This window comes from Fringilla coelebs, assembly GCF_963513975.1.
Source record: "Fringilla coelebs genome assembly, chromosome: 8".
Classification (NCBI taxonomy): domain Eukaryota; kingdom Metazoa; phylum Chordata; class Aves; order Passeriformes; family Fringillidae; genus Fringilla; species Fringilla coelebs.
In genome coordinates, this window is record NC_140066.1 from 23260575 (window position 1) to 23279244 (window position 18670).

Consider the following 18670-nt stretch of genomic DNA (forward strand, 5'->3'; position numbering starts at 1 on the left):
TGGTAGGAGCTCATGGCTGGGCAGGTGAGGGCAGGGTGGCCCCAGTGAGCCCATGGTGTGGCACCCAGAGCTGGGGTGTCAATAAATACCCTCATTTCTGACATGCCCTGAGCTCTGGCAGGCTCAGTGGGACGCCCTGGATGGGAAGGGAGCAATGCCCTGAAGGAGCAGATCCTGCCATCTGTGGTGGATCCTCCATATACCTGGCTGGATCCTGCACATGCGCCCAAGAGCTGCTGGAGGGTCCCAAGGCAACACTTCAGGCTTGAGGTGTGAGCTGGAAAGCCCAAGGGTTCCTGTGAATCTCCCAAACCTCCTTCCCCTACATCAGCTCCAGTGCTGTGGGAAACTCACTAGTTGTTGCCTTTTTTTTTTTTTCCCCTCTTTTTTTGTTGGCATGAATCTGTGTCCTCGGCTGCTCTGCCCCAGTGCCAGTGCTGTGCCAGAGGGTCCCACATGACACTCTGGCACCCAGCATGGGCCAGACCAGGAAGAAAACCTGAAGCAGGGCTGCCTTCCTCCCTGGGCCACCTTCACCTAAGGTCACAGAGTGCAGTGATGCCTGCTTCTGCCAAGGAAGGTTAAGCAGTAACCAGGAGGCAGCCATGAGCAAGCCGTGGGTGCTGGAGAGGCCAGGGAGCCCTTCATGCAAAGGTCATTCAGGTATAGCTCACCCAGAGTCCCTGCTGGTCCTGTCCAAAAGCCCGGGGTGTCCCATGGAGGGACACAGGGCAGGGGCCAAGGACCATGCTGGGGGCTCCAGCTATTTCGGGGCAGGGGGTGGGGAGTGCAGGGCACAGTGGAGGGCTGCCATAGGGGCAAGGCGGGCAGCTGGGCGGGCTCTGGGCAAGGGTGCTATAGCCGGGTGGGCTGCTGGAGGGGCCAGCAGTGGCTCTGGCAGTGTGGGATGAGTGCTGGTTCTCTTAGACAAGGAAGGAGCATCCCCAGGCAGAGGGCCTGTGGGCGGCCGGCTCTCCCACGCGGGACAGGGCAGGGGCCAGGGTCTCCTGGAGGAGATGCAGGATTTCAGGGTGAGCTGGGACCAGGAGCAGGGCTGCCCCTCGGGTGGAGGAGGGGTGCCAAGGTGCAGCGGGGAGAGGTGGGCAGAGGGCTCCCCATCGGCAGCAGAGGGGGCCGGCGCGGCCGGACAGACCCCGGCGGGCCGGGGCGGAAGGGGCGGCTCTGTCCGGCCCTCCCCGCACCTCTCGGAGCCACCCGCGCCGCGGGCTCGGTGCGGAGCCGTGCCCGGCTGGGGAGCTCCGCCTGCCGGGACGTGACGCCCGGGGTACTTGCCCCGCGTCCACCGGGTGCGTCCGCGGCACAACCGGGAGCGACCTCCGGCCCCTCCCCGCCCCTGTCTCCGGCTGCGGTTCCCGGAGCTCCGGCGGCGAGGCGGGGGATGGAGGCACGCGGCGTGGGAAAGCTCTGCGGGGAGTGGGGATGGAGCCGAGCGGGCGCCCAGCCTTTGGGCAAAAATGCTGTCTGGGGACCCCTGAGGCTGTTCCCCGCTTGGGGGGGGGGCGGACCGGGACGCGTGTGAAAAATGCCGGGTTTGCCGCAGTGCCCCATTTCGAAAGGTTTTTAGATGCAAAACCTGCTTCTGTGGCTACAGCTGGGTTGTGTTGAAACTCTGAACGGCTCAACGCACCCCATCCCGAAAGGATGGAGATGGTGTGGGGCGGAGCGGGCGGGACGGCTGCCCTCGGGATCACCCCGGGCCACCCAGCTCCTGGGTTGGGGCAGGAGGAAACCAGCACGGGCAGGGGAGCTTAGCGAAGAGGGAGGAGAGAAACTCTTCCCGATGCCTGTATCGGGACAGGTCGGTGGTGACCCTGACCCCGGGGTAGGGAGGCGGCCCGAGGCGACCGGGTGCCAAGAGCCGTAAGGGGCAGGGTGGGGCGATCCCGGCATCGCCGCCTGCCCCGGCAAACAGCTTGTCAGCAATCACCGCTGAAACTTAAACAAACCACAGACCTGGGCGCTGGCACACTGCGGCCGGACCCTGCCGCAGCTGTGGGTGCAGAGAGGTGTCAGAGGACAGGGTGAGTGCTCTGAATCCGCTTCACCCCCCACAGCCCCCCGGACCCTCGTGGGCACCTCCTGTCTGGCTTCCCACCCCACTGCTCACAGGGGTGGGGATGTGTGCGCCCATCCTTCCTCGGTGCTCTCCCGCAGCTCTGTCCTTCCGGGCAGGTGCCTGATTTTTTCTCTCTGCATTTCCTGGTCGGCGGCAGGAGGCAGGGCAGGCTGGGTGGTCCCAATCCCCGACGACACCGACAGCTCCTCTCGGTGCCCAGGTGTCCACAGGAGCTGCTGCGATGGAGCTGGGGAACATCTCGAAGCCCACGTACGGCCCTGGCCCCGAGGCGCCGGGGAGCAGCACACCGGGGCTGGTGGCAATGGCACACGGCTTCCTGCGGCTGGTGCAGCCCAACGCCCTGCCTGTAGGTGGGTGCATGGCGGGGGGTGGTAGGGGTGTAATGGCTGGGGTAATCGGGAGTGGGATCCCCAGGATCGCCAGCTGTGTCCTGCTCATGTCCCATAACAACTGTCTTAAGGGGGCTATCTTAGCTGGGCCCCAGGACAGGCGTTAGAGGTACGGCCACCTTGCAGAGTCCTGTCCTATCCTCCCTCCAGGTATCTTATTCTTAGGCCCCCAAAAATGTGCAGAGCAATCCCCACTCTGCCTGCAGGGTCTTTGCCTGTCTTGCAGCCCTCTGGTGTTTGCTGGCCACCAAGAGCAGTGTGTCCTGGTGCCAGTGGCAGCACTGTGTGCTCTCCCTGTGCACTGCCCTGCTTGACAGCACTTGCCCTTGCTCCTGTTGCTGTCACAGCTCTGTCCCAAAGCATCTGCAGGTTTGCACAGGTGATACCAGGACCCTGCAGCTGCTCCATATTCACGGGGCAAGTGCTGCCCACCTGGAGGGAAATGCCACTCTGGGTACTGCCACTTGTGCGTCCTCCTTCACTGGCTTCAACCCCTGCTCACCATCAACATGCTGGCAAAGGTGTGGCTGGCAGCACAGGTCCTGCTTTGTGGACCTGTGTCACATAGACACCAGGGTACGATCAATGTCCCCATGTGCCATGAAGGCTTGTAATGAGGGCACAGGCAGGGACAGCTCTGGGAATGAAAGAGGCAGCGTGGCAGTGGGCCTTTGCCCCAGTACTCATTCCTCACTGGCAGTGCCCTTGGGCCTCTGTGTAGGGCTGGGCAGCAGGAGGGCAGCCCCAGGGCAGTGTCCCTTATGCCCACAGTGGTGAGGAACTCCCTTTCTCTGTGAACCCCTGCGAGCCTGGGAGCTGGCAGCACTTTTCCTGGCTGCAAAAATGCTGCAGGATGTGATGGCTGGGGAGGGCAGCTGCAAGGGAGAAAAATGCCATACTCGGAGCTGGTCTGAGCTGCAGGTGATGCCTTGGGTTGGGAGGGGTGAGCAGGGTCTGGGACCCTCTTGGAGAGCTCCACAGAACCCAGCACCTGCTTACAGCCCTCTGTGCTTCTTGTCTCCCAGAGCTGATTAATTTTGAGCAGTCCCAGAGCGGGTTCAGCCAGGAGATCAATGAGGTGAGCAGGAGCTGGGGTGGGGAGCTGGCATCCCCAGACCACCATGGACTGGGGAATGCTGGTGGGCACTGCTCTGAGGCTGAGCCCTGGATGCCGGGCAGCAGCAAGGGGACATGTTCTGCTCCCTGGGGGGACCCATTTTGTCTGTTTGGGTCTGGACAGGGTGCGCAGAGCTGAGGGACCAGTGTTACGCTGCTTCTCATTCTTCCTATCACAGCTGCTACACTACGAACTGGGCTTCCTGGTCTGCGCGGCCATTGGAATCCTCCTCATCATCCTCGTGCCGCTGGTGGGATGCTGCTTCTGCTGCTGCCGCTGCTGCGGGAACTGCGGGGGCCGCATGTACCAGAAGCAGCGCCGGCGGATGCGCTGCCGGCGCCGGGCGCTCTGGGCCTCCGTCCTGCTGGTCTCCGCTTTCCTCCTGTGAGTGCGCTGGCCGGGAGGCTCCGGATGGAACCCAGGGGTGGCTGGAAATGCCGGCGCTTGGCGGCCGTGCCAGGAAGCTGCCATTGTTCACGAGTAGATCCCGGCACGGCGGGACAAAGGAGAGGAAGCAGCGGCGGTGGGGAGCTGGCCCCGGGGGAGCTGCGCACCGGCACCGTGCAGCCCTGTCCCCACAGCTTCCCCACGGCGTACCGGGCTCTGCCGTGCCTCAGTTTCCTGCGTCCCTCCTCTCTGGTCCCTCAGGGCAGGGCACGTGCTGGGATGCACTGGAAGCAGGAGTCATTGGTGTGCTCTAGACCCTGCAGGCTGGGGTCTGTGTGGGTGCATTTGGAGGGTACTGGGGGGGGGAGCATTGGGACTGACCTTGCCACCCTTCCCTTATAGGGCTGGTGGTGTCTGTGCCCTCATCAGCAACACCCGCTTCTCCCAGGCTGTGAAGAGCGCCTTCCCCAATGTGAACAACACCCTGGACAACATCCACACCTACCTGGCCTCCATCCCCCAGGCACGCATGGTCCCCCTGCCATGTCTTGGGGGCAAGGGGCCAGGCGGGAGGAGCAGCCCAAATAGCCCTGTGGGGAAGGGCAGCAGAGGGGCTGGCAGCAGAGAAAGGTCCCCACCCTCACTGACACCACATCTCTATCCCTACAGCAAGTTGATTTTGTCATCGACAAGAGCGATGTCCCGCTGGACTATGCCAACCGCAGCCTCCAGGGTGAGGGTGTGTGACAGGAGCGGCCGGAGCATCCCCAGGGCCCTGTGGGAGCTGCTCCAGGGCTGGGGGTTCTTGGGCAGTGGGAGTGTTGTGTGGGTTTACCTTTCTGCCCTGTTGCTGACCCTGCAGGCCACTGGGCTTGTTCTTATGGGGACATCTAAAGGGTCTGGAGGCTCTTCCAAACTCCAGCTCTGCTCCAGTTTCTGATATTCCCATTGCCCTCCACCTGGCGGGTCGGGGAGGGAGGGATGCTGGTGGTGTCAGTGTTTTCACCAGCTTTCCTGCAAGCTCCAGGACCTTGCAGGGATCCTGTTATTGACACCACCTCTCCCATCTCTGCAGACATTGGGCCCAAACTGGGCGGTATGATCACCTCACACATCAGGAGGAGCACGGACGGGGCTCTGGGATCTCTCCAGAGCCTCTTGCAAGGTACTGGCCCCATCCCTGGGAGACTGGCAAGGGACTCAGGGGGATCAAGAGATGGGGTGGGTGCATGTTTGGGTAAGGCTCCCATGGGAGCACTTTGGGGGTGCCTGTATGTTGCATTTTTTCATGGGTTCCCAAGGTTCAGCTGGATGTGGAGTCCCTGCCACAGTGGCAGGATGAGGCCCTGAGCTCCCTGCTCTCTCCCCAGGGATGGAGACGCTGAACGGCACCTTTGCCAACATTGCCATCAGCCGCTCAGACCTCGAGGAGCTGCAGAGCAACTACAGCCAGTGGCTGCTCAGCCTGAGGGACAGGCTCAATGACACCCTGCAGAAATGTGGCCTCCCCTGCGGCCGAGTGTCCCTGGATGGGCTCACCTTCACTGCCAACTTCAGCACGGTGAGGAGGGGCAAGGTGTGGGTGAGGGGCCCCAGCAGCCCCTGCCCCAGCCCCCACAGCTCCCTCACCCCAGGCTCTTCCCCACAGATCCCAGGAGTGGAGCAGCAGCTGGAGGCACTGCATGAGGTCTCTGAGTCAAACATAGAGACTGATTTAGAGAAGGTAAGGGGTGTCTCCTTCACCCAGGCACAAAGCTGGGTGCTGCTGCAACTGCTGAGGCTGTGCTGACAGGGTGTGGGTTGGGAAGAGCTCTGTCAGGAGTTCAGTCTGTCACACCAAGGGAAGGGCTGGCCAGAGGTCTGCTCACTATCTCAACCATCCCTGCACACTGGTAGGTGGACTGGGTGCTGTGGGGAGCCTGGCTGTTCTGTGTTACTAGGGTCTGGGTTCAATGTGATGTGCTGCTCAGCCCTGGATTGCAGGCAGGGATGTGAGTTTCATGCTGTGCTTCCCTGGATGCAGGTTAACAGAACACTGGGCATGACCCCCGACAAGGTGCAAGAGCAGTCCCAAGAAGTGGTGGCAAGTAAGCAGGGCTTTGTGTGCTGACTTCTCCCTCTTCCAGGATTCTCTCTTCTCAAGCCATTCTTTCCTGGAGGCCTTCCCTGCAGCTCTGGCTGTCCCCAGGTGCCATCATGCCAATGTCATCCTTGGCCATGACTGCCCCTTTCCTATCCTTTCTGAGTGCCCGCTGCCCTGCAGGACCTGGGCAGCAGTTCACAATGTCAGCATGTCCCCATTCCTCGCAGAGAGCCAGGACCAGCTGCTCCTCATCAGGCAGGAGATCAGAAACGTGCAGGGAAGGTTGCCACTCCTGGATGCGGAGCAGAAAGTTGGGGCCTTTGTGAACAATGCCACATCCGTGCTGGAGAAGTACAGGGAGCCGATCATAGCCTGGGATGGGCTCAGGTGGGAGAGGGGCTGGACTCCATTGTCTGGGGGATTTTAAGGCTCCTACTCCTCCCATTGCTGGAGGTGGGGGCTTGCAGGGTGGTGGGGTTGTGGGTGCAGGGAAGTCAGAGCTGTGCCTTGCAGACACACTTGCCCCTTCCCTGCTGTGGTGTCTGGGACCTTTTTTCCTCCCCATGAAGGCAGCCAGTGGGCTGCAGGGTGCTGCTCAGTGTCCCAGGTTCTGCTGCCTGACTCCTGCCCTTTGTCTTGCCCCAGGTTGATCGTGTGTGCCCTCCTGTGCTGCACGGTGCTGCTGGTGGTCCTCTGCAATGTTTTTGGGCTGCTGCTGGGGCCCCTGGGGCTGAAGGAATGTGTGCTGCCCACACAGCGCAGCAGCCTCTCGCATGCTGGCGGGAACTTCTTCATGGCGTGAGGCTCAGTTGGCTGCCAAGGACACGTGTGGGAGCGGTGGGATGGGTGGGCAGGGCTGGCCTGGGAACACTCGAGCTCCCAAATCATCATTTTACTAATGGCCTGCCCCGTGGCAACTCCCCGTGCAGGTGGTAAATTGAAGGTCAAACGTGGTGCTGGTGAGAGGCGTTTGAGGGGAGCCGTGTGGCCCGTGGCAGCGAGGGCTGGCAGTGTGGGTCCTGCAGCTCCGCAGGGGAGTGCTGGCTTGCAAAGCTGTGGGGAGCTATTCTGGAGTCCAAGCTCCAGGGCAGAGCCTGGCCATGCTCTGGGGTCTGAAGGCAGAACAGGGACAAGCTTGTGATAAGGGTGGTGTTCCTACAACTGGGGGGGTGAGGGGAGTGCAGCCCCTGGGCTCTGCGAGCTGGGGGCAATGCCAGCATCAGAGCTGGGCCACTGGGCTGCTGGTGGTGATGGCATTTCTGTCCCGGCAGAGGGGTTGGCTTCAGTTTCATCTTCTACTGGCTGCTCATGCTGCTGGTGATGATCATCTTTGTGCTGGGGGGGAATATTTACATGCTCTTCTGTGAGTCCTGGCGCAACCAGCAGCTCTTCCAGGTAAGCTTGCTGTGGGGAAACTGCCTGGAGATACTGCTTCCTAAATGAGGGCTGCTGGTGGAGCAGAGGCAGCCATTTGAGATGCTCTTCCAAGGTGTCCTGCCCCGCACTATCTCTAGTTTCTCCATCTCTTTCCTTGCTCTTAGCTCCTGGACAGCCCTGGCAAGATCCCTAACTTCAATCTCTCAGAGCTGCTGGGCCTGAAGGGTGACACGACAAACTTCTCAGAGATATACAGGTGGGTCCCAGCCCTGACACTGTGTCTTTGGTGGGGGTAGAGCTGTTCAATGCCCTCAGATGATCTCCAGGAGCAGGGCAGCTTGCCCTACTTTCCCAGGCTGTGGGTAGGCACTGATCACAGGGAAGGAGCAAGGTGCAACCTGCCTGCACAGGTGAGGACATGCTCTTGGGAGAAGGTGGCCCTCGCCTGCCCTGTTTTAAACCCCATGCCCCCATCCTGCAGGCAGTGCCAGCAAGATGCTTCCCTGTGGCAAACTCTGCACTTGGATCAGAGTGTATCCCTGGATGAGCTCTTGAACATCAGCCAGGTGAGCGTGGGGGTGCCAGGGTCTTGAGGGCAGGAATCCAGACCAAGAGCTGAGGGGACAGTGAGGGGCCAGCACATGTCCCATCATGGCCCTCTTTGCTCTGGCAGTACGCAGGAGACATCTCCACAGCTTTTGAGAAGATGAACATCACCCTAAGCCCCATCTCCCTGCTCAACCAGAGCCAGAAAGACCTGCTGCTGAGTGCCAGTCAGGCCGGACAGCCTCCCAACTTCACCCTCACCCTGGAGCAGGTGTGCTGGTCTTGGGATTGGGGTGGGGGATTGGATGTGGGTTGAGGAGGTTGACTGCACTCTCCTTTTTGCCACTGTGAGAGTCCTCTGCCATCTGTGCAACCTGATAGAGTAACAAGGCACATCCTCTGCCTAGAAGTCCCTGGCTCCACTCAGTCCCACAAAGAAGGGGTATAGCTCCCCTTGTGAACCCCATTCCTCATTCTCATGGCTCTGTCTCTGCCTTTTCCAGCTGGATCAGAATATGACCCAAGGAAGCCTCCTAGATCTGGCTGCAGAGTTGGAGCAGCTGGCAGAAAAAGTGGTGAGAGACCATGAGACCCCAGAGCCATAGCCACCCTGTCCCCGAAGCCACTGGTTACTGGGCTCCTCTGTGCCTGCCTGGGTGTTGAAGGAGGCACAGAGCTGGGCACTGCTGACTGCAGCTCTTTCAGGGCACAGACGTGAAGAAGGACCTGGAAGATAATGCTCGTGAACTGAGGGAGCTGGAAAAGGAGATGCAGGCGAGCTTCTCTGGGCCACTGGTGAGTGATGCTGGGGCATGTCTTGGGGATGCTAGGTTGGGCTTCCCTAGAGCTCAGAGCCTGCTGGTAGGGTCTTGCCTAAGCTCTGGGATCTGCACCTCTGATCCCCCTTCTCTCCGTCCCCAGCAAAGTCTGAAGGAGAACATCTACTCAGTGCAGAGTGGGGCTGCCCAGCTAGAGGTAAGCTGCACAAGGAGAATGCATGCCAGTCCTGGGCACCCTGCAAAGCACCCCTGAGGTCCTGCAGTGGAGGTGGTGGGGCTAACCTGCAGTCTGGGGGCTGCTGTGGCACTCTTCATGTGCTGCAGGGCTGTTCATGGGGTAGAGGGAGGGAGGCCATGGACCCTGTCAGGTGCAGGCTCCCTCCACCTGAGGTACTTGGCACTACCAGCGTGTGACTGCTGGAAACAACACAGCTCCGAGAGGCTATGCCCAGGGAGTGCTGCTGTGCAGGGCTAGTGAAGGGCAGAGACCCCACTTAGATCACAGAGCTGAGAGCACCTTTCACCTCAGGGACAGACAACAGCTGCGCTGGACAAAGCCAACAAAACCCAGGAGTTCCTGGAGAGGGAGATGCCAAACATCATCAAGAACGTGAGCTTGCCTTGCCCTGCTGTCAGGTCACACACCAGACCCCCTCACCAAGACCTCCCTCTATACAGGGAAGCCAAACCTTGTCTGGCTGCTCATCCTGCTTGCCTTCCCTGAGTGTCTCTTGCACCCCTGGGTGCCCCCTTCCTTTATGGCATCCCTGGCAAGGGACTGAGGTGGAGTGAAGCATTCAGCCCTGTTGCTGCTGGGCTGAGGTGGTCTGAGAGCCCTGGGCCTGACATGGAAGGGACATGGGGCATGGAGGGGGCTGGTGGTGCAACATTTCCATTCTGTGCTTGCCCCTCCAGGAGACATTGGCCTTCCTGGAGCAGCTGCTGGATTTCTTTGAGACCTACATTTCATGGGCCAAGAGCAGGGTAAGCTGAACCTTCCTCAGTGAGGCGGAGAGAAGGGGAGAATGAGCTGCAAGGCTTGGTGGATGCTGACATATGCTGTCCCCACCATGTCCCCAGGTGACAGAAGATGTGGCACGTTGCAAGCCCATAGCTCAGTCCTTGGATAATGTGGAGGTCATTGGCTGTGACTATATCATGGACTCTGTGGTGAGTGGGGCAGCGGTGTGTAGACTGACACACACGTGTGGGGTGGCGGTGAGGTCCTCTTGTCCTCTTCATGCAAGGATAAGGGCTGCAGGGAAGGAATAGGGAGGCACAGGAAGCAGTGCTCAGCTTCTGCCCAGCAAAGTGCTGTGGCTAAGAGGAAAGGCCAGGCTCTGAGAAGGAATGGGTGGTCACTGGGGAGTCCTGGCAGTAAAAGAGTTTCTCCCAGTGGCTCTCTGGACCTAATGGCGCTTCCTGCACCCTATGCAGAATGCCTTCTGGTTCAGCCTGGGCTGGTGCACCTTGTTCCTGCTGCCCAGCATCATCCTGGCTGTCAGACTTGCCAAGTTTTACCGCCGCATGGATATTGCTGATGTGTACAGGTGAGGAGCAGCCCCACCCCCTGTGACCACACTGGGTCTGGAGTCCCCCTGCCACCTGTTTCTTCATGTCCTGTGGTAGCCTGTGGGGCTCATGCTAAAGTAATGTGGGCTGGGGAGAATCTGAGAGGTTACTTGGGGCCCTCAGCCTCTGAGGATGGGGGTGTTCTGGAGCTTTTCTCTGACTGCTCTGAACCTCCTGTTTGGGAAGACAAAGGTGCATTCCCTTTGGAGGAAGGAGCCTGGCAGGGCTGCAGCCACAGCCTGGCTCGAGTCCACCACCTGACTCACTCTGTTTTGCACCATTTTTGTGTGGAGCACTGGCATGTGAGCCCAGCTGTGCAGACTGCAGTGTGCTGTGTGGTTGGTGGCATTGCCACGAGGGTGCAGTGCTTGCTCACATGCCTGTGGCCACCAGTGTCCTGGGGCTGCCCCCAGCCCTCTGAGACACTCTGCCTGGCAGCTCCGCCGCCAGCACAGGCACTGACCCCTGGGGATAGTGAGCAGTTTCTAGTTGAATTTCCGACTCCTGAGGGCTACATCGTGGCCCTGTGGTACAGCTACTGTGCTGGGGGGTTCCCCAGCTCCTGCCACCCCTCTGAGCTGGCTGGAGACATGGGCTCAGATGCCCAGGAACCTCATGGAGCTGAAGTTGAGGCATAGGGAGCTGGGGCGCCTGAGCGTGGGGCCCTGCTGTGCCTGCCAGGAGAAGGAGCACTGATGCTCTGGGGGCCTGTAAGAGCCAATGCTCTCTGATCAGATCAGGCAGCCAGGATGGAGGGGACCACAGCACCCATTTGCTCTCCTTCTGTGAGCCATGGGTTAGCATCTCGGAAAGCACAAAGCCCCCAGCTCCAGGCACACTGCAGCTGCGAAAGGCATCCCAAGGGGAGCGCAAAACTGCCACAAGATGCCTGCCTCCACGGCTTTTTCCTTGGGAGCAGCCCTAGGCCAGGCCTGCTTTTCCTGCCTAGGGTTAGGGTTAGGGTTACGCCTAGGGTTAGCATCTCGGAAAGCACAAAGCCCCCAGCTCCAGGCACACTGCAGCTGCGAAAGGCATCCCAAGGGGAGCGCAAAACTGCCACAAGATGCCTGCCTCCACGGCTTTTTCCTTGGGAGCAGCCCTAGGCCAGGCCTGCTTTTCCTGCCTAGGGTTAGGGTTAGGGTTAGGGTTACGCCTAGGGTTAGCATCTCGGAAAGCACAAAGCCCCCAGCTCCAGGCACACTGCAGCTGCGAAAGGCATCCCAAGGGGAGCGCAAAACTGCCACAAGATGCCTGCCTCCACGGCTTTTTCCTTGGGAGCAGCCCTAGGCCAGGCCTGCTTTTCCTGCCTAGGGTTAGGGTTAGGGTTAGGGTTAGGGTTAGGGTTAGGGTTACGCCTAGGGTTAGCATCTCGGAAAGCACAAAGCCCCCAGCTCCAGGCACACTGCAGCTGCGAAAGGCATCCCAAGGGGAGCGCACAACTGCCACAAGATGCCTGCCTCCACAGCTTTTTCCTTGGGAGCAGCCCTAGGCCAGGCCTGCTTTTCCTGCCTAGGGTTAGGGTTAGGGTTAGGGTTAGGGTTAGGGTTAGCGTTAGGGTTACGCCTAGGGTTAGCATCTCGGAAAGCACAAAGCCCCCAGCTCCAGGCACACTGCAGCTGCGAAAGGCATCCCAAGGGGAGCGCAAAACTGCCACAAGATGCCTGCCTCCACGGCTTTTTCCTTGGGAGCAGCCCTAGGCCAGGCCTGCTTTTCCTGCCTAGGGTTAGGGTTAGGGTTAGGGTTACGCCTAGGGTTAGCATCTCGGAAAGCACAAAGCCCCCAGCTCCAGGCACACTGCAGCTGCGAAAGGCATCCCAAGGGGAGCGCAAAACTGCCACAAGATGCCTGCCTCCACGGCTTTTTCCTTGGGAGCAGCCCTAGGCCAGGCCTGCTTTTCCTGCCTAGGGTTAGGGTTAGGGTTACGCCTAGGGTTAGCATCTCGGAAACCACAAAGCCCCCAGCTCCAGGCACACTGCAGCTGCGAAAGGCATCCCAAGGGGAGCGCAAAACTGCCACAAGATGCCTGCCTCCACGGCTTTTTCCTTGGGAGCAGCCCTAGGCCAGGCCTGCTTTTCCTGCCTAGGGTTAGGGTTAGGGTTACGCCTAGGGTTAGCATCTCGGAAAGCACAAAGCCCCCAGCTCCAGGCACACTGCAGCTGCGAAAGGCATCCCAAGGGGAGCGCAAAACTGCCACAAGATGCCTGCCTCCATGGCTTTTTCCTTGGGAGCAGCCCTAGGCCAGGCCTGCTTTTCCTGCCTAGGGTTAGGGTTAGGGTTAGGGTTAGGGTTACGCCTAGGGTTAGCATCTCGGAAAGCACAAAGCCCCCAGCTCCAGGCACACTGCAGCTGCGAAAGGCATCCCAAGGGGAGCGCAAAACTGCCACAAGATGCCTGCCTCCACGGCTTTTTCCTTGGGAGCAGCCCTAGGCCAGGCCTGCTTTTCCTGCCTAGGGTTAGGGTTAGGGTTACGCCTAGGGTTAGCATCTCGGAAAGCACAAAGCCCCCAGCTCCAGGCACACTGCAGCTGCGAAAGGCATCCCAAGGGGAGCGCAAAACTGCCACAAGATGCCTGCCTCCACGGCTTTTTCCTTGGGAGCAGCCCTAGGCCAGGCCTGCTTTTCCTGCCTAGGGTGAGGGTTAGGGTTAGGGTTAGGGTTACGCCTAGGGTTAGCATCTCGGAAAGCACAAAGCCCCCAGCTCCAGGCACACTGCAGCTGCGAAAGGCATCCCAAGGGGAGCGCAAAACTGCCACAAGATGCCTGCCTCCACGGCTTTTTCCTTGGGAGCAGCCCTAGGCCAGGCCTGCTTTTCCTGCCTAGGGTTAGGGTTAGGGTTAGGGTTAGGGTTACGCCTAGGGTTAGCATCTCGGAAAGCACAAAGCCCCCAGCTCCAGGCACACTGCAGCTGCGAAAGGCATCCCAAGGGGAGCGCACAACTGCCACAAGATGCCTGCCTCCACGGCTTTTTCCTTGGGAGCAGCCCTAGGCCAGGCCTGCTTTTCCTGCCTAGGGTTAGGGTTAGGGTTAGGGTTAGGGTTAGGGTTACGCCTAGGGTTAGCATCTCGGAAAGCACAAAGCCCCCAGCTCCAGGCACACTGCAGCTGCGAAAGGCATCCCAAGGGGAGCGCAAAACTGCCACAAGATGCCTGCCTCCACGGCTTTTTCCTTGGGAGCAGCCCTAGGCCAGGCCTGCTTTTCCTGCCTAGGGTTAGGGTTAGGGTTACGCCTAGGGTTAGCATCTCGGAAAGCACAAAGCCCCCAGCTCCAGGCACACTGCAGCAGCGAAAGGCATCCCAAGGGGAGCGCAAAACTACCACAAGATGCCTGCCTCCACGGCTTTTTCTTTGGGAGCAGCCCTAGGCCAGGCCTGCTTTTCCTGCCTAGGGTTAGGGTTAGGGTTAGGGTTAGGGTTATGCCTAGGGTTAGCATCTTGGAAAGCACAAAGCCCCCAGCTCCAGGCACACTGCAGCTGCGAAAGGCATCCCAAGGGGAGCGCAAAACTGCCACAAGATGCCTGCCTCCACGGCTTTTTCCTTGGGAGCAGCCCTAGGCCAGGCCTGCTTTTCCTGCCTAGGGTTAGGGTTAGGGTTACGCCTAGGGTTAGCATCTCGGAAAGCACAAAGCCCCCAGCTCCAGGCACACTGCAGCTGCGAAAGGCATCCCAAGGGGAGCGCAAAACTGCCACAAGATGCCTGCCTCCACGGCTTTTTCCTTGGGAGCAGCCCTAGGCCAGGCCTGCTTTTCCTGCCTAGGGTTAGGGTTAGGGTTACGCCTAGGGTTAGCATCTCGGAAAGCACAAAGCCCCCAGCTCCAGGCACACTGCAGCTGCGAAAGGCATCCCAAGGGGAGCGCAAAACTGCCACAAGATGCCTGCCTCCACGGCTTTTTCCTTGGGAGCAGCCCTAGGCCAGGCCTGCTTTTCCTGCCTAGGGTGAGGGTTAGGGTTAGGGTTAGGGTTACGCCTAGGGTTAGCATCTCGGAAAGCACAAAGCCCCCAGCTCCAGGCACACTGCAGCTGCGAAAGGCATCCCAAGGGGAGCGCAAAACTGCCACAAGATGCCTGCCTCCACGGCTTTTTCCTTGGGAGCAGCCCTAGGCCAGGCCTGCTTTTCCTGCCTAGGGTTAGGGTTAGGGTTAGGGTTAGGGTTACGCCTAGGGTTAGCATCTCGGAAAGCACAAAGCCCCCAGCTCCAGGCACACTGCAGCTGCGAAAGGCATCCCAAGGGGAGCGCAAAACTGCCACAAGATGCCTGCCTCCACGGCTTTTTCCTTGGGAGCAGCCCTAGGCCAGGCCTGCTTTTCCTGCCTAGGGTTAGGGTTAGGGTTACGCCTAGGGTTAGCATCTCGGAAAGCACAAAGCCCCCAGCTCCAGGCACACTGCAGCTGCGAAAGGCATCCCAAGGGGAGCGCAAAACTGCCACAAGATGCCTGCCTCCACGGCTTTTTCCTTGGGAGCAGCCCTAGGCCAGGCCTGCTTTTCCTGCCTAGGGTTAGGGTTAGGGTTAGGGTTAGGGTTACGCCTAGGGTTAGCATCTCGGAAACCACAAAGCCCCCAGCTCCAGGCACACTGCAGCTGCGAAAGGCATCCCAAGGGGAGCGCAAAACTGCCACAAGATGCCTGCCTCCACGGCTTTTTCCTTGGGAGCAGCCCTAGGCCAGGCCTGCTTTTCCTGCCTAGGGTTAGGGTTAGGGTTAGGGTTAGGGTTACGCCTAGGGTTAGCATCTCGGAAAGCACAAAGCCCCCAGCTCCAGGCACACTGCAGCTGCGAAAGGCATCCCAAGGGGAGCGCAAAACTGCCACAAGATGCCTGCCTCCACGGCTTTTTCCTTGGGAGCAGCCCTAGGCCAGGCCTGCTTTTCCTGCCTAGGGTTAGGGTTAGGGTTACGCCTAGGGTTAGCATCTCGGAAAGCACAAAGCCCCCAGCTCCAGGCACACTGCAGCTGCGAAAGGCATCCCAAGGGGAGCGCAAAACTGCCACAAGATGCCTGCCTCCACGGCTTCTTCCTTGGGAGAAGCCCTAGGCCAGGCCTGCTTTTCCTGCCTAGGGTTAGGGTTAGGGTTAGGGTTAGGGTTAGGGTTACGCCTAGGGTTAGCATCTCGGAAACCACAAAGCCCCCAGCTCCAGGCACACTGCAGCTGCGAAAGGCATCCCAAGGGGAGCGCAAAACTGCCACAAGATGCCTGCCTCCACGGCTTTTTCCTTGGGAGCAGCCCTAGGCCAGGCCTGCTTTTCCTGCCTAGGGTTAGGGTTAGGGTTACGCCTAGGGTTAGCATCTCGGAAAGCACAAAGCCCCCAGCTCCAGGCACACTGCAGCTGCGAAAGGCATCCCAAGGGGAGCGCAAAACTGCCACAAGATGCCTGCCTCCATGGCTTTTTCCTTGGGAGCAGCCCTAGGCCAGGCCTGCTTTTCCTGCCTAGGGTTAGGGTTAGGGTTAGGGTTAGGGTTACGCCTAGGGTTAGCATCTCGGAAAGCACAAAGCCCCCAGCTCCAGGCACACTGCAGCTGCGAAAGGCATCCCAAGGGGAGCGCAAAACTGCCACAAGATGCCTGCCTCCACGGCTTTTTCCTTGGGAGCAGCCCTAGGCCAGGCCTGCTTTTCCTGCCTAGGGTTAGGGTTAGGGTTACGCCTAGGGTTAGCATCTCGGAAAGCACAAAGCCCCCAGCTCCAGGCACACTGCAGCTGCGAAAGGCATCCCAAGGGGAGCGCAAAACTGCCACAAGATGCCTGCCTCCACGGCTTTTTCCTTGGGAGCAGCCCTAGGCCAGGCCTGCTTTTCCTGCCTAGGGTGAGGGTTAGGGTTAGGGTTAGGGTTACGCCTAGGGTTAGCATCTCGGAAAGCACAAAGCCCCCAGCTCCAGGCACACTGCAGCTGCGAAAGGCATCCCAAGGGGAGCGCAAAACTGCCACAAGATGCCTGCCTCCACGGCTTTTTCCTTGGGAGCAGCCCTAGGCCAGGCCTGCTTTTCCTGCCTAGGGTTAGGGTTAGGGTTAGGGTTAGGGTTACGCCTAGGGTTAGCATCTCGGAAAGCACAAAGCCCCCAGCTCCAGGCACACTGCAGCTGCGAAAGGCATCCCAAGGGGAGCGCACAACTGCCACAAGATGCCTGCCTCCACGGCTTTTTCCTTGGGAGCAGCCCTAGGCCAGGCCTGCTTTTCCTGCCTAGGGTTAGGGTTAGGGTTAGGGTTAGGGTTAGGGTTACGCCTAGGGTTAGCATCTTGGAAAGCACAAAGCCCCCAGCTCCAGGCACACTGCAGCTGCGAAAGGCATCCCAAGGGGAGCGCAAAACTGCCACAAGATGCCTGCCTCCACGGCTTTTTCCTTGGGAGCAGCCCTAGGCCAGGCCTGCTTTTCCTGCCTAGGGTTAGGGTTAGGGTTACGCCTAGGGTTAGCATCTCGGAAAGCACAAAGCCCCCAGCTCCAGGCACACTGCAGCTGCGAAAGGCATCCCAAGGGGAGCGCAAAACTGCCACAAGATGCCTGCCTCCACGGCTTTTTCCTTGGGAGCAGCCCTAGGCCAGGCCTGCTTTTCCTGCCTAGGGTTAGGGTTAGGGTTACGCCTAGGGTTAGCATCTCGGAAAGCACAAAGCCCCCAGCTCCAGGCACACTGCAGCTGCGAAAGGCATCCCAAGGGGAGCGCAAAACTGCCACAAGATGCCTGCCTCCACGGCTTTTTCCTTGGGAGCAGCCCTAGGCCAGGCCTGCTTTTCCTGCCTAGGGTTAGGGTTAGGGTTACGCCTAGGGTTAGCATCTCGGAAAGCACAAAGCCCCCAGCTCCAGGCACACTGCAGCTGCGAAAGGCATCCCAAGGGGAGCGCAAAACTGCCACAAGATGCCTGCCTCCACGGCTTTTTCCTTGGGAGCAGCCCTAGGCCAGGCCTGCTTTTCCTGCCTAGGGTTAGGGTTAGGGTTAGGGTTAGGGTTACGCCTAGGGTTAGCATCTCAGAAACCACAAAGCCCCCAGCTCCAGGCACACTGCTGCTGCGAAAGGCATCCCAAGGGGAGCGCAAAACTGCCACAAGATGCCTGCCTCCACGGCTTTTTCCTTGGGAGCAGCCCTAGGCCAGGCCTGCTTTTCCTGCCTAGGGTTAGGGTTAGGGTTAGGGTTAGGGTTAGGGTTACGCCTAGGGTTAGCATCTCGGAAAGCACAAAGCCCCCAGCTCCAGGCACACTGCAGCTGCGAAAGGCATCCCAAGGGGAGCGCAAAACTGCCACAAGATGCCTGCCTCCACGGCTTTTTCCTTGGGAGCAGCCCTAGGCCAGGCCTGCTTTTCCTGCCTAGGGTTAGGGTTAGGGTTAGGGTTAGGGTTACGCCTAGGGTTATCATCTCGGAAAGCACAAAGCCCCCAGCTCCAGGCACACTGCAGCTGCGAAAGGCATCCCAAGGGGAGCGCAAAACTGCCACAAGATGCCTGCCTCCACGGCTTTTTCCTTGGGAGCAGCCCTAGGCCAGGCCTGCTTTTCCTGCCTAGGGTTAGGGTTAGGGTTACGCCTAGGGTTAGCATCTCGGAAAGCACAAAGCCCCCAGCTCCAGGCACACTGCAGCTGCGAAAGGCATCCCAAGGGGAGCGCAAAACTGCCACAAGATGCCTGCCTCCACGGCTTTTTCCTTGGGAGCAGCCCTAGGCCAGGCCTGCTTTTCCTGCCTAGGGTTAGGGTTAGGGTTAGGGTTAGGGTTACGCCTAGGGTTAGCATCTCGGAAACCACAAAGCCCCCAGCTCCAGGCACACTGCAGCTGCGAAAGGCATCCCAAGGGGAGCGCAAAACTGCCACAAGATGCCTGCCTCCACGGCTTTTTCCTTGGGAGCAGCCCTAGGCCAGGCCTGCTTTTCCTGCCTAGGGTTAGGGTTAGGGTTAGGGTTAGGGTTACGCCTAGGGTTAGCATCTCGGAAAGCACAAAGCCCCCAGCTCCAGGCACACTGCAGCTGCGAAAGGCATCCCAAGGGGAGCGCAAAACTGCCACAAGATGCCTGCCTCCACGGCTTTTTCCTTGGGAGCAGCCCTAGGCCAGGCCTGCTTTTCCTGCCTAGGGTTAGGGTTAGGGTTACGCCTAGGGTTAGCATCTCGGAAAGCACAAAGCCCCCAGCTCCAGGCACACTGCAGCTGCGAAAGGCATCCCAAGGGGAGCGCAAAACTGCCACAAGATGCCTGCCTCCACGGCTTCTTCCTTGGGAGCAGCCCTAGGCCAGGCCTGCTTTTCCTGCCTAGGGTTAGGGTTAGGGTTAGGGTTAGGGTTAGGGTTACGCCTAGGGTTAGCATCTCGGAAAGCACAAAGCCCCCAGCTCCAGGCACACTGCAGCTGCGAAAGGCATCCCAAGGGG

General features: G+C 59.7%; 1 protein-coding gene across 1 annotated transcript in view; it reads left to right on the forward strand.

Annotated features, from left to right (window-relative positions):
* The first annotated feature begins 1909 nt into the window (after window positions 1-1909).
* Window positions 1910-18670, forward strand: part of LOC311156571 (prominin-1-A-like) — a 62043-nt gene continuing 45282 nt past the window's right edge. Inside the window, exons 1-23 of the mRNA XM_084210582.1 lie at window positions 1910-2042; window positions 2235-2448; window positions 3513-3565; window positions 3783-3988; window positions 4394-4514; window positions 4661-4724; window positions 5067-5156; window positions 5362-5552; window positions 5640-5714; window positions 6015-6078; window positions 6302-6461; window positions 6720-6872; window positions 7346-7469; window positions 7616-7707; window positions 7933-8017; window positions 8125-8268; window positions 8501-8572; window positions 8703-8792; window positions 8919-8972; window positions 9306-9386; window positions 9692-9760; window positions 9857-9946; window positions 10214-10326. Coding sequence (XP_084066708.1) covers window positions 2319-2448; window positions 3513-3565; window positions 3783-3988; window positions 4394-4514; window positions 4661-4724; window positions 5067-5156; window positions 5362-5552; window positions 5640-5714; window positions 6015-6078; window positions 6302-6461; window positions 6720-6872; window positions 7346-7469; window positions 7616-7707; window positions 7933-8017; window positions 8125-8268; window positions 8501-8572; window positions 8703-8792; window positions 8919-8972; window positions 9306-9386; window positions 9692-9760; window positions 9857-9946; window positions 10214-10326 — 2321 coding nt within the window. The 5' untranslated portion in view covers window positions 1910-2042; window positions 2235-2318. The remainder of the gene's footprint in view (window positions 2043-2234; window positions 2449-3512; window positions 3566-3782; window positions 3989-4393; window positions 4515-4660; window positions 4725-5066; window positions 5157-5361; window positions 5553-5639; window positions 5715-6014; window positions 6079-6301; window positions 6462-6719; window positions 6873-7345; window positions 7470-7615; window positions 7708-7932; window positions 8018-8124; window positions 8269-8500; window positions 8573-8702; window positions 8793-8918; window positions 8973-9305; window positions 9387-9691; window positions 9761-9856; window positions 9947-10213; window positions 10327-18670) is intronic.